An 11,753-nucleotide genomic window follows, 5' to 3' on the forward strand; every position below is an offset into this window, starting at 1 on the left:
GCACAGACCCAGCCCCCACGGACCCGCGGGACGGAGCCCTCGAGTGACAGGTTTGTACGTTCGCCTCTTCCTGGTGGAACCCCCGCGCTCCCCGCTGCAGCGCCCTGGGGTGCCCCGCACCGAGGGCAGCGGCTCCGGCCGCTCTGTCCCACCCTGGCGGCCGCCTTCGCCACTGCACCCGCCGCGGGGGACCCGAGGGCTGGGCAGGGCTGGGGGAGCCCGGGCGGGCGCACGCCGCTGTGCCCGGTGGGGGGACACCGGGGCCGCGCTCCGCCGAACCGGGCCGGAGGGAGCGAGACCACGGCCGGGCCGCGCCCGCAGCGGCCCCAGGCGGGACTCGAACCCGCGGTCTCGGGGCCGCCACCGCAGTGCGCCAGGGCGGGGCGCTGTGGAGGCCACTTCCGCCCTTCGCTTGTTTTTTACCCTCCGACACTTCCGCCTTCTCCCTTTAAAGGGCAGCGTCAGGGCGGGGCCTCCGGCGGGAGACGAACACAGCGGGGCGTGCGCGCCGTGACGTCATCCCGCGGCGCAGCGTGGCGTGACACGTCGGCGGCAGCGGCGGTAGCGGAACCCTGGAGCCGGATGTTCCAAGATGGCGGCGGACGCGGGCGGCGCTGCGGCCGTGGCGGGGGGCGGCGCCCGCTGCTGAGGGGGCTCCGCGGGACCGGCGCTGCCGGGTACGGCGGGACGGGGCGCTGGGGGCGGGCCGGGGCCGGCCGGAGCGCAGGGCCCGGGGATGGCGGCGGCCGATGCCCCCCCTGTGCGGAGGGGAGGCCTGAGGTGCCGCCTGTGGCGGGGCGCGGGCAGCCCCAGGTCGGGCGCCGGCCCCGTTGGGGCAGGTGGCGGAGCCGCGCGGAGGGGAAGCAGTGAGGCGCTGCCGCAGCGAGCGGGGCCGGGGCGGGTTGTCCGGCGGGGTTGGGGGCGGCTCGGCGGGGCAGTGCGCTCGCTGCGGGTGTCCGAGGGGTGTTACACGGGGCGGGGGAGAGAAGAAGAACCTGCGGTCAGAAGCATCCCCCGACAGTCGTTACCGTGTGTGACAAGGCGCGGCACTTCTCGCTGCTCGGGGTTGGGTTTTGAGCTGTGAGTGCCGGAGCTCTGGGCTTTGCTGGAGCAGCAGCTGGTGCTGGCTCAGGAGAGCAGTTACCTGAATGTGTCGGGACCTGCCGGTGTAGTGGAGCAGTGGTCAGTGTCCTTTACAGAACAAATGGGAATATTTTATGCTGCTTCTGTCTATAAATCCTTGTGATTTTGATTCACAAAGAGTTCTTGTAGAATCCCAGACTGGTTTGGGTGGGAAGGGACCTTAAAGCTCATCCAGTTCCAACCCCCTGCCACGGGCAGGGACACCTTCCACTAGAGCAGGTTGCTCCAAGCCCCTGTGTCCAACCTGGCCTTGAGCACTGCCAGGGATGGGGCAGCCACAGCTTCTCTGGGCACCCTGTGCCAGCGCCTCAGCACCCTCCCAGGGAAGAGCTTCCGCCTAAGAGCTCATCTCAATCTCCCCTCTGGCAGGTTAAAGCCATTCCCCTTTGTCCTGTCGGTACATTTTCACTGAGTAACACTTGTAACTATCGTTGCCATTTACAAGAAGGCTGGAAGGAAGCCCTCAAGAGTACTGAAGATGTGGAGTGTGTCCAGTCTGAGTGTCACCCGCATGTTTGCAGGTGTGCAGCTGTCTACACAGAAAGGAAAACCTGAAAAATGAGTGTCCGATCCTGACTTTAAAGCTGCAAATCTCATTTTCCAACTATTGTTGTCTTGGGGATTGCAGCAGGGCTTTTTATTTGCTTTGTTGTTGTTAGGAATCTGTGTGTGTGAACATGTTATTGATTGTTTGGTACATGCATGTGTGTGTGCAGACAGATGTGTGTGTGTATATAGGCACACATGAGAATTAATGTTAGCACTCTGTAACCTGCTTTGTGGGCACGTCTGTGCTGTTTAAGACTAGTTTGTTTAGCTTATGTCATTAGAGAATTAAATTAATTCGCCCCGGATAAATTGTTCTTTCACACAGATCAGTTTCCAGAGGAGTGTAAAACTAATCGTGGCTGCAGAGCTCCTCAGGTGAAATTTATCAATGGCTTTGTCTACAGGGTAGTTTTAATCTTCTTTTCCCTCTTTGGCACGTCTGGAAGCACCTTCTGCAGTTGTTGTTGCTGGTGCTAATGCTTAGCAGGCTGCTCTGCACTCCCTATTAATAACCTGCAGAAAGTTAAGACTTTCCAGACTAGATAAAGCAGAGCTGGATTGCTCTTGACTTACCTGGTTACTTCCCACTTATACATCTGTTAAAATCAGCATTTCTGTTAATAGTGGGTTGGGGGCAGGGGGGTCAGTCTCACCCTGTTGGTAATTCAAACTTCTGTTTGAATTACGTGACATGGGCACGTTCATATTATTTGGACTTAAATCGGCAAATCTTGCAATGCTTTTCCTCGTGTGTGCAGTCTGTTAATATTAACTTTCCTCCTGCGAGGAAGCCGATACCCTCGTACTGAACTCCTGTAATGTGACATTAGAGCTCCAGCCACAGCAACGGCAAACCAGCACTTTGGAGTAAACTCTCCACTCGGTGTAATAGCTGAGTACTGGGACCGGTTGTTACAAAAGTGTGGTCAGGTATTGGGATGTTTTTCTTTGAGTACATCAGGGAAGACAGGGAGTGAAATCCACGTTTGAAGTTTGGAATTGGGTATTGAAGTTGTAAACCAGTTGGCTTTTGTGCTCAACTGTGTTTCAGAAACAGCTTTTCTATTAAGCTGTTCTATTAAGAACAGAACCGGTAGATATCAGTCTTATGTTGGGTAGATATCAACGCTTTGTTCAGGTGTGTCAGGGCTCACCGGGAGTGACTGTCCTGGCAGATGCTTTAACTGGCCTTTTTCCTCCCCTCTTCACAGTGTGTTGCATAAACCCACCAGTTTATTCAGAGGGGAGGGAGGAGTATTTGCAGCCGGGTTCATACAGTAAAGAATGCGGTGAAAAGCAACCAGGGATATATCCCAAAGAGTCCGGGGATCTTGAAACATGTGGAAGCTGAGGTGGATGTTAGGCGGGGACTCCTGGAACGTGGTGAGCGTGGCCAGCTGGAAAACCTTCACCTCTGGATCGCAGTAGGAGAAAAGCTTGCACAGCACTAAAACATTTCTGGAAGTGTTCCTTGTTAGGAATTCAACAGGCAGCTGTGCTCTAAAAACAATGTTGAACACCAAGGCAAATAATGCGTAAAACTGGTGAAGCTTCCGTTTAATGCTCTTTGTTTCAGTTTCTGGTTTTCTTTCCCATTTTAACAAAACACTATTTTTTAACAAACTAATGAAATCTTAACATAAGTGTTGCTGTGAAATATACGGATGGGGGGAGAGACTGGGCGAGACTGTTGACTGGTACTTCAGGTCCTCTGAAAGAGGAAAGAGACCTGGGAAATCTGGAGCAATGTAACAGTGTAATACCAGTGGTGCTTCAGTGTGAGATTTAAAGGTTTGTACAGGGCTGAGCTGTGTTTAGTTACTCTCACTTGGAGCTTTTTGTTAATATGGTGGTTAAATAATGTACATTGTTACCACACAGCATTAGACTCAGTTGAAATTGGACTTGGATTTAGAAATACAATGTTAAGTGTGTGTTACGTGTCCTGGAGAAAGAGAGGCATTTTCCACTTCAAATTCTTTGAGTAATTTTGTTTCTAAAATAAAAGCTGCTTAAGTGCTCTGTGTGTGTTGTGAGAAGGGAAACTGATCTGTCATCTGTTTTGCCTTAACAGGGTGGAAGAAGGAATCTCTCTACAGCATCCACTAGGAGTTTATCGTCTCCCATCTGACCCTGCTAAAGGCCATCATGCAGCAGCCTCCGCAGCCTGTGCCTGCGGGAGCAGCAGCTCCGCCTCCGGCAGGCATCGCTCGGAACATGTACTGGAGGAGCAGCTCCCTCAGTAAACGAGCAAATGCAACAGCTGCCCCGGTGCAGCCTGTGACAGACCCTTTTGCTTTTGGCAGACAGACTTCACAGGGTTCCCCTTTAGATAATCCATCCAAGGGCAGTGCATTGGGCATGCAAAGCTCTTCCCCGGTGGGGTGTCCGCAGCCAGCCCTTACGCACACTTCGCCACCACGGGCAGGGGACAATCCTCATGGACTGCACACACCTTTAGCAGCTCCTGTACCTCAACCAGGAATCAATCCCAGTATGTTTTCTAATGTTCCAGTTCCTTCACCATCCCCAGGATATGTTATGAACAGTACTATGGAAGTGCATCCAAATGCAGATCCTGGATTCCGGGGGCCTGCGGTACCATTGCACTATAATACAGGAGCAGCAGTTGAAAATTCTTTCAGTGTGCATCCTCCAATGGCTGCATCAAACAAACCTGGAGGCAGACAAGATGTTAGTAGAGGTCCAAATGACATTCCTTCAGGACCCAGTGCAGCAGCGTTCTTCCCTCCTCCTCCTCCTCCTCAGCAGCCTGTGTCTCAGTGGAGGCCTGTTCAAGGTAACCTGCAGTCTCCAGTTCGAAATTTTGTGCCCTATCCTGAGCCGTCTTCCCAGGTTGACCTTCATAACATTTCTCAGTCTTCTGTTAGCACTTCTCATCCTCCTCTGCAGGCAAATTTGCAGCAGGGTCCTGTGCACCAAGGTATTCCACAAAATGCCATGCAAGCGCCTTTAGCCGTTGGTTGTGAAAAGAACGGGAAAAATGGCCCTGCAAATAGCAGTCACCACACGAACAGCACCCAGCCTGGCAATGTGTTCAGGCAGAACACAGAAATGACTAATGCTTGGTTAAGTCAACCATACCAGGAACAGTTTTACCCACAGCCACCATTGCAAGACTCCAGTTTTGTCCTTCCCGCAGCTCAGGAAAATAACCCCCAAAACCAGGCTCCGGATATGTCTGAAACAACAAACAGACCTATTCCCACAGATCGAGAGCCAGGAACTCTCTCCATGTTTTTCAAAGGGGATGAGGCAGAAAATGAAGAAATACTTTCATCTGAAAAAGATCCCATGGTGGAGAAAACAGAGTTTGATGCTTGCCCGCCCAATTCAGCATCCTTGTACCACCAGCCAGTGCATCCTCAGCGCGCTGCAGCAAATGTTCTTTCTCAGGCACAGGTTGGTGGAGGTTCAGTCAGTGAGATGGTACAAAAGGGAATGGATCAGTACTTCCCTAAAATTGTAAGTCAGCAGGAGGCACAGGCCACTAAGCACTCTATGTTTGTTGGTGATGACAAGGCACATATAGGTGACTTGTCTGGTGGGTCACAGTATGAAAATGTTGAGAACCTGGAGTGCATTCAGAATCAAGAAGTGCTGCCAAGTGAACCACAGAACATCAGTGCTTCATCCCCTGCTGCTGGCCCTGATCCGTACAGATACGGATCCTTCCCAGGCCAGATGCTTCCAAAGAATGCTGTTGTGAGCCATGCTGAAGGAGGACCAAATTTGGAGGCACCTGATTCATTACCTCATCCTGTCCGACCAGATAGTGTCTCTTCAAACTACAGCACCATTAGCCACAGGAGCGCTTCCAGCTCAGCAAGGCCTCAAGAGCAAGTCGGTACATTCATTCAGCAAGAAAGTGGGAAGCCTGATGAAGAATCCTCTGCTAGTTTCTTTAAACAGATTGACTCCTCTCCCTTAGGAGTTGATTCCAGTGAGCTAAACCTGGGCAAGACCTACCATGGCAATCTATCCCAGCCTCCAACCCCGAGCCCCCCGAAGCCTACAGGAGTGTTTCAGACAAGTGCAAATAGTTCGTTTGAACCTGTGAGGTCCCATGGAGTTGGTATAAAACCTGCAGAGATTGACCAAGCAAAGATGGTGGTTGAATTAAGAGAGAACCACTCAAACCAGAAGAATATCAAGAAGAATGCAGCTGTGCCAGCTGCATCCCCAGGCAATCTCGAACAGCCACCAGATAATCTGGAAACTATTTTCATGCCTCAGGTACACCCACTGCCTCTTGCAGTCACTGGTGAAGCTGGAAATATGTTGCACTCTGGACCTGTTATGGAAAACATACAGTCAGTATCTGAGAGAAGGTCCTCAACAAGAGCTCAGGGAGCAGTTAAGAAGTGTGATAGCCCGGCAACAACTCTGTGGGCTCATAATGAGTTGCCTAATTTTGGGGGAAATGTTCTTCTAGCTCCTGCTGCTCCTGCAGTGTATGTACCCGCCAAACAAACTGTAGAAGTCATTCAGCCACCAGAAGAAGGCCTGTCTAATCAGCAGCCAAGCAAACCAGGGACTATGGGTGTGCAGCTTCCCCAGGATGGAAATATAACTTCTGAAAATCTGGAGAATCCTCCCAAAATGGGAGAAGAGGAGGCACTTCAGTCTCAGGCAAGTTCTGGTTATGCAAGTTTGTTGTCTTCTCCACCTACAGAGTCTTTGCAAAATCAGCCTATCCTGATTGCTCAGCCTAATCAAAGCTATAACTTGGCTCAGCCAATTAATTTTTCTATTTCTCTATCTAATCAGCTAAGCAGCAATGAAAACAATCAGCCAGTGAAGGACTCTGGGCTTGGGGACAAGCCTGCAATGGGTCCCCAGCCTTTGCATGCTGGTGGGATCATTTCTGGGGAAAACGTGCCGTTACCCGTGATGCAAGTTGGATCTCTCTTAGTGAATGCACTTCCAAATACTAATCTGTTAAAACATAATTTATTACAAAGCCCTCTCAGTTCCTCTGATGCTGCTTCTAATCAGCCTGCAAACTTGCTTATGAAAACTCCGCTTAATTTGGCTCCAGAAGGGCAAAAGAATGTTAATATGGAAGGTTTTGTTCCTGAATTTGCCAGCAAGCCAGGGTCTAACTCATCCGTTTCTCCTGGGTCAAGTCTCCCCAGCGGAAGTGCAAGTGCACTGCTGCCCCCTGTTAATTCTGTAGTACAGGCTAATAGCTGTGCAAATCACTCAAACAGCAAAGAAGAAGCTGCTGCAGTGCTCGACTTCGCAGTGACACGGACGGCGGAGACAAGCAGTGCAAGTAATTCTGTACAGGTGCACAATCAGTCACTTCCTGGTGGTCCTCAGCACTCAGCTGGCCAGGGGCATCCTGAGATGCATGACAAACATTTCTATCAACAGGTGACAAAAGATGTACAGCATCAGGCTGTATCAGACAGAGCTGCACAGGGAGCGTTGCCATCTCAACCGCAAATGCAAGTAGCTCAGATGCAGCCGCCAACATCATCTGGGCAGCCCTCGGTTCCTTCAAACTACCAGGTTGCTGCAGGAACTAAGGCCATGCAGGCGTCACAGCAGCATGAGAACCAGGTGCTGAGCAGCCATCCTCAGCCTGTGGGTCCCCAAGAGGCAAGTTCAGCACAGCAGCCACCAGGGTACGATCAGACGAGTCCTGACAAGCAGCGAGCATCTGGACAGCCTCCGGGTGCTCCAACATCCGCAGCCCCTTCGGGCACCACCAGTCAGCCAGCCATGCCAAACGTGCAGCCAGACCTGCAGCGTCCATCCCTGCCTCAGACTCCTCAGGATGCCTTTGGTCCAGCCCAGAACCCCTACTACTACTACAGACATCCCTACGATCCTTACCAGCCTCCGTATCCTCCGCCTTATCCTCCTGCAGACCCCAGAACAGCAGCTCATCTTTATTACATGGTAAATCCTTCTTTTCCCCTTCTTCCCCCCTCAGTATGCATTAGTAATTTTCATCTTTGAATTACATGTTTAAACAGTTGTGTTGTGACCAGCATTCAGTATAGCATTCATGTTAAATATTGAATTGTAGGGAAAATCCAGACAGCAGTAACAAAACTTGTATTACAGAGATTATAAAAACTTGAAATAGCTGCACAGATGTCAGCTTGGTTCTTTGGGAAGAAGAGGCAGTGGTAACTGTTTGGCTGCTCAGGAGTTCAGATGTGGCTCCCATCTGCTGCCTGGATTATTGGCAGGTTAGCAGAGTGGCCAGCACAGTGGTTGAACGGCCTTTAGTCCAGACATAATGGTTTTCCCCTGAGTTTAGCATATTAAAGACTTGGATATAACTTGCTACAACAGGTACTGAAAGCTATGCTGTAGTCTATTGATCTGCATCCCTCCAGGTACCACAGTTGTGGTGTGTATGGTGATTTATTTGGTTTCAAGGGTTTATTCTCGGGGTGGGAAGCCTCCTCCCTTACGTGTCGATCTCTTTTCTAGGAGGATACCTATGGACAGTATGACCCCCGGTACCGACACTACGACAGCACCAGCGCTGCTTACATGGAGCCTGGGAGTTACCGCTATCCTGAGCCTGAACGTCCTAGTTCCAGAGCAAGTCACTGCTCTGACAGGCCGCCTTCTAGGTATGCAGTTCCTAAATTGAGTAAAAGCAGAGTGAAGACCCTGCAGCAGTGAGTGGTATGGTGGCTGTTGAAGTTTTGTAGCATAAGCCTCAGTGAGGAAGTTCAAAACCTCTTTTTATGCTGCCGTAGGAACAGGCAGTATCAAATGCCATGTCTGAAAAGGATACGGTTCCACAGCCTTTTCTGTTGCTGGAGGTTATTACTCCTTTCATTTAGTTCTCTGGGTGGTTGCTGGCATTTCTGCCAGGCAGGAGGTCACTGTGATGGACTTGGTGCTGAGATGAGCTCTGAGAGATGATGAGTCAAGTGAAAACATTCTGGTGCTGCCTCAGGTTAACCTGTTTGATGGTTACTGTGACTGTGTGGATCGTCCTTCTCACAAAACTCCCAAAGTCTGTGTAGCAGAGGTGCTATGTGGGCATGTTCCACCCACTGACTTCACTATGGGTTTTGATGCAGATAGCATGTGAATGAGGAAAGCTTAAAAGTCTTGGTCTGTCTGATGATGTGAAATAAATAGATTGAGAGAGGGAAATAATGTGCTCAGATGCTACTTGCAAGTATTAAATACAAGGCAGAAATGGAATCTCTAGTATTTCTCAAGCAAGAAGCAGCAAGTTACCTTCCAGGGATTACTGCTTTCTTTTGCGAAGGTGGTTTGTACGAACTTCAAATTAATGATGACATGTTACTGTTGCATTACCTGGTGGGTGGGTTTGCAGGTTTCCAAGAGAGAACCCCAGTTACCTGTCTGGAAATGATGAAACCCTTCGTAGTAGTCGTCTGATGTTGGCAGCTCACTTAATGGAGCAGCCTTCAGATTAAACATACAGCATTTTGCTTACCGCCTCCAGAAGATGATAGGAGGTGTGCGTTGGCCTTGGGGAGTATGCACCGATGGCTGTAGCTGCATTTGGTAACTTTTATCACCTTCTTAAGTGAATCTAAGTGCACTGTGAGATCTTGTAAGGAGATAATAACCTCCAGTAGCACTTCCTGGTGCCTGTTCTTTTTATGTACTATTTTTATAAGAGGTTGAAATGCCTATAGGTGGCACCGGGCAGATCAAAGCCTGTTGGGAGCAGCTCTGTCTGTGTGTGCTGAGGTGTGACGTGACAGTGCAGGTGGATGTGGACTGTGGTACAGTTCTGCAGGGTGGCAGAGTCAGTGATAGCATGTCTGAAAGTTGCCCTGAATGTACCAGTGTTGATGATGCAGCTTTGGAAACTCTGTTTGGGGAGGGGAACAGTATCTGCAGGAGGCTGAGCTGATTGTTTGGGTGGATAAACCTGATCTGATAAGATCACGTCTCCTCCTCTGCAGAGGCAGGTGCTGTGTTAGCAAACTTCCCACGTGTTCCAGGGAGAAGCCTCTCTTGACTTGCTTGGCCTCTTTTGGGTTTGCACTATCAGTTGTATGATCAGCTGTAGAGGAGCATGAAGGTTCCTATTATTCCACATTATGTGGAATTCCACTTTACCTCCTGTGCGTGTATGTGTACATGTGTGTGAGAATACACACGTGTAGATACAAATATACGTGTACATGTACATACAGGTAGACAAACTACGTTTTTCATCTAACATTCATCTTCTAGCCTTTTTCATAATTGTGGGATGGTCCTAAAAATGGCATTCAGTAAAGGCCCGTGAGTCTTCAAGTAGTAGCCACAGCTTTCTTTTTCCAGCAGAGGTATTCTGATTATCTTTTCTTTATGCATGCATGGGCTCTTACTTTGCTTTGTTGGTTTAGTCAGGGTCTGGTGCTTGTTCTGTTGATTTGGACAATCGGTATTTTAACATGGGCTCTGTAAATGAGTATTTTCTTCCATTCAATCCACTCTATTTGCCGAAATGAAAACCAAACCTTTCATCCACTGCTGCCCATCCAAGCCTGGAATTAGTTGTGTAGTGATGTGCTGTGTTACAGTTGCATCTCGGTGCTATCTCATTTATTCACTGAAGTATTAAATGTAAGGATGTTTTAACACTCAAAACATTGCTGCATCGACTGAAAAGCTGAGATTGAGAAACAGACTGAGAGCAGAATGAAAATAAGGCATTGGGATTGTGGTAGCACTTGTCCTGCACTGTTGGTAATCACTGGCTTCAGCTCCAGGTTGAACAAGGTGCTGCAATATTGAGTTCTTTGTCCAGGTACCCAAAGCAGGGTGGTGTGTGTGTTGGGTTTGTTTCTTTTCTGACTGTATTTAACACTGGTGAGAGGTGCCCCAGAGGCTGAAAGCCTCTGTTCAGAATGGTTGATGAAAGTGCTAGTTCATGTCCTGACCTATTTCCACAACCTCTTCTCCAGACCGCAGTCCTCTTCTCATCACTGTAAGATGTATAACAAAACACTCTTCAAGATGAGGGAGCAATTGTTTCATTACTGGAGTTACTGACTCTCTTGTTGAGAGAGTTCAAAGGATGTTAATTATAGCAGGAATTTTAGTGGTTGATTGTCTGTAAATAATTAAACTTATCACCAAAGCAGTTTACAAAAATCACTGTAAGGGCTGTCAGCTTCTTATGACACACATAAATTTAGTGATATGTTGGTTTGTAGAGTCTTAATTTTATGATTCCTTGATTTCCTGTAAATGAATTCTTTTAATATGAGCCTCTACCTAATCAGTTGTGGCACACAGCTCTTCATATCTCCTGCTGGCTTCAGAAGAGACTGAAGAGGAATAATGACTTTTCATACTTGTGCCCTTTCTTTCAGGCAAGGGTATGCTGAAGATTATTATACCAAAAGTGGATGGAGTGATTATTACCCAGGCTATTACCCAAACTCGTATGATTATGGAGGTAAGGTCTCAAAATGAACTCTGAATTTTTCTATAGAAAATTATGAGGAAGAGGAACTTTAAGATCAGAGAATTATTGTATTTTTCCATATTAATAAAATTGATACTTTCCACAGCCAGCGAGAGTGAGGTAATACTTGCTGAAAACTGATCTTTGGACTTACTTCAGTTCTTCATACCATGCCATCCTTCCTGGGTTTTATTCAGTAGAAGTAGTAAATAGAAAATAAAGTGGGTTTTTCCTCACTCCCAGCCTTCAATGTGCTTTCCATTGTGAGAGCACACCACTGTGAGTCTCCAGAGTAGTTTTCTTCAATGTGTTGCAAGCATGTCATTCACTGAGGTGTATCCTTGGTGTGTAACCTACAGGCAGACTTGGAAAGTAAATTTTAGGTGGGTGTAACCAGAAATTGACTCATGATTTGAATTTGGTTTGTCCTTGATGATCTGCTTTCTGCTCACAGAGGCATTCTGGCCTTGGTAATCTGCAGATAATTGCTTGTATGGTCCCTGGGAGGATTTAAAGCAGCATCTGTCCACATCCCGAGACACTTGGCACGATGCTCTGGAGGCTGATCACAAAGACTCTGTTAATACTTTTTGAGTTATCATGTTATGTTCAAGTTTTAAAG

At 48.7% G+C, this 11,753-nt stretch overlaps 1 protein-coding gene across 9 annotated transcripts in view; it reads left to right on the top strand.

Annotated features, from left to right (window-relative positions):
• The first annotated feature begins 548 nt into the window (after positions 1–548).
• Positions 549–11,753, top strand: part of SEC16A (SEC16 homolog A, endoplasmic reticulum export factor) — a 29,156-nt gene continuing 17,951 nt past the window's right edge. For 7 of the 9 annotated variants that reach the window (XR_003994449.1, XR_003994450.1, XM_030506827.1 and 4 more), the window contains exons 1-4: positions 549–677; positions 3,767–7,623; positions 8,167–8,312; positions 11,037–11,122. Coding sequence is in view for 7 of the 9 variants with exons in the window: in XM_030506827.1 (XP_030362687.1) it covers positions 3,841–7,623; positions 8,167–8,312; positions 11,037–11,122 (4,015 nt within the window). In the remaining 2 variants the exon portion in view is untranslated. The remainder of the gene's footprint in view (positions 678–3,766; positions 7,624–8,166; positions 8,313–11,036; positions 11,123–11,753) is intronic. The other 2 variants (XM_030506833.1, XM_030506834.1) reach the window with 2 other exon arrangements.

Source organism: Strigops habroptila, chromosome 15 (assembly GCF_004027225.2).
Source record: "Strigops habroptila isolate Jane chromosome 15, bStrHab1.2.pri, whole genome shotgun sequence".
Lineage (NCBI taxonomy): Eukaryota > Metazoa > Chordata > Aves > Psittaciformes > Psittacidae > Strigops > Strigops habroptila.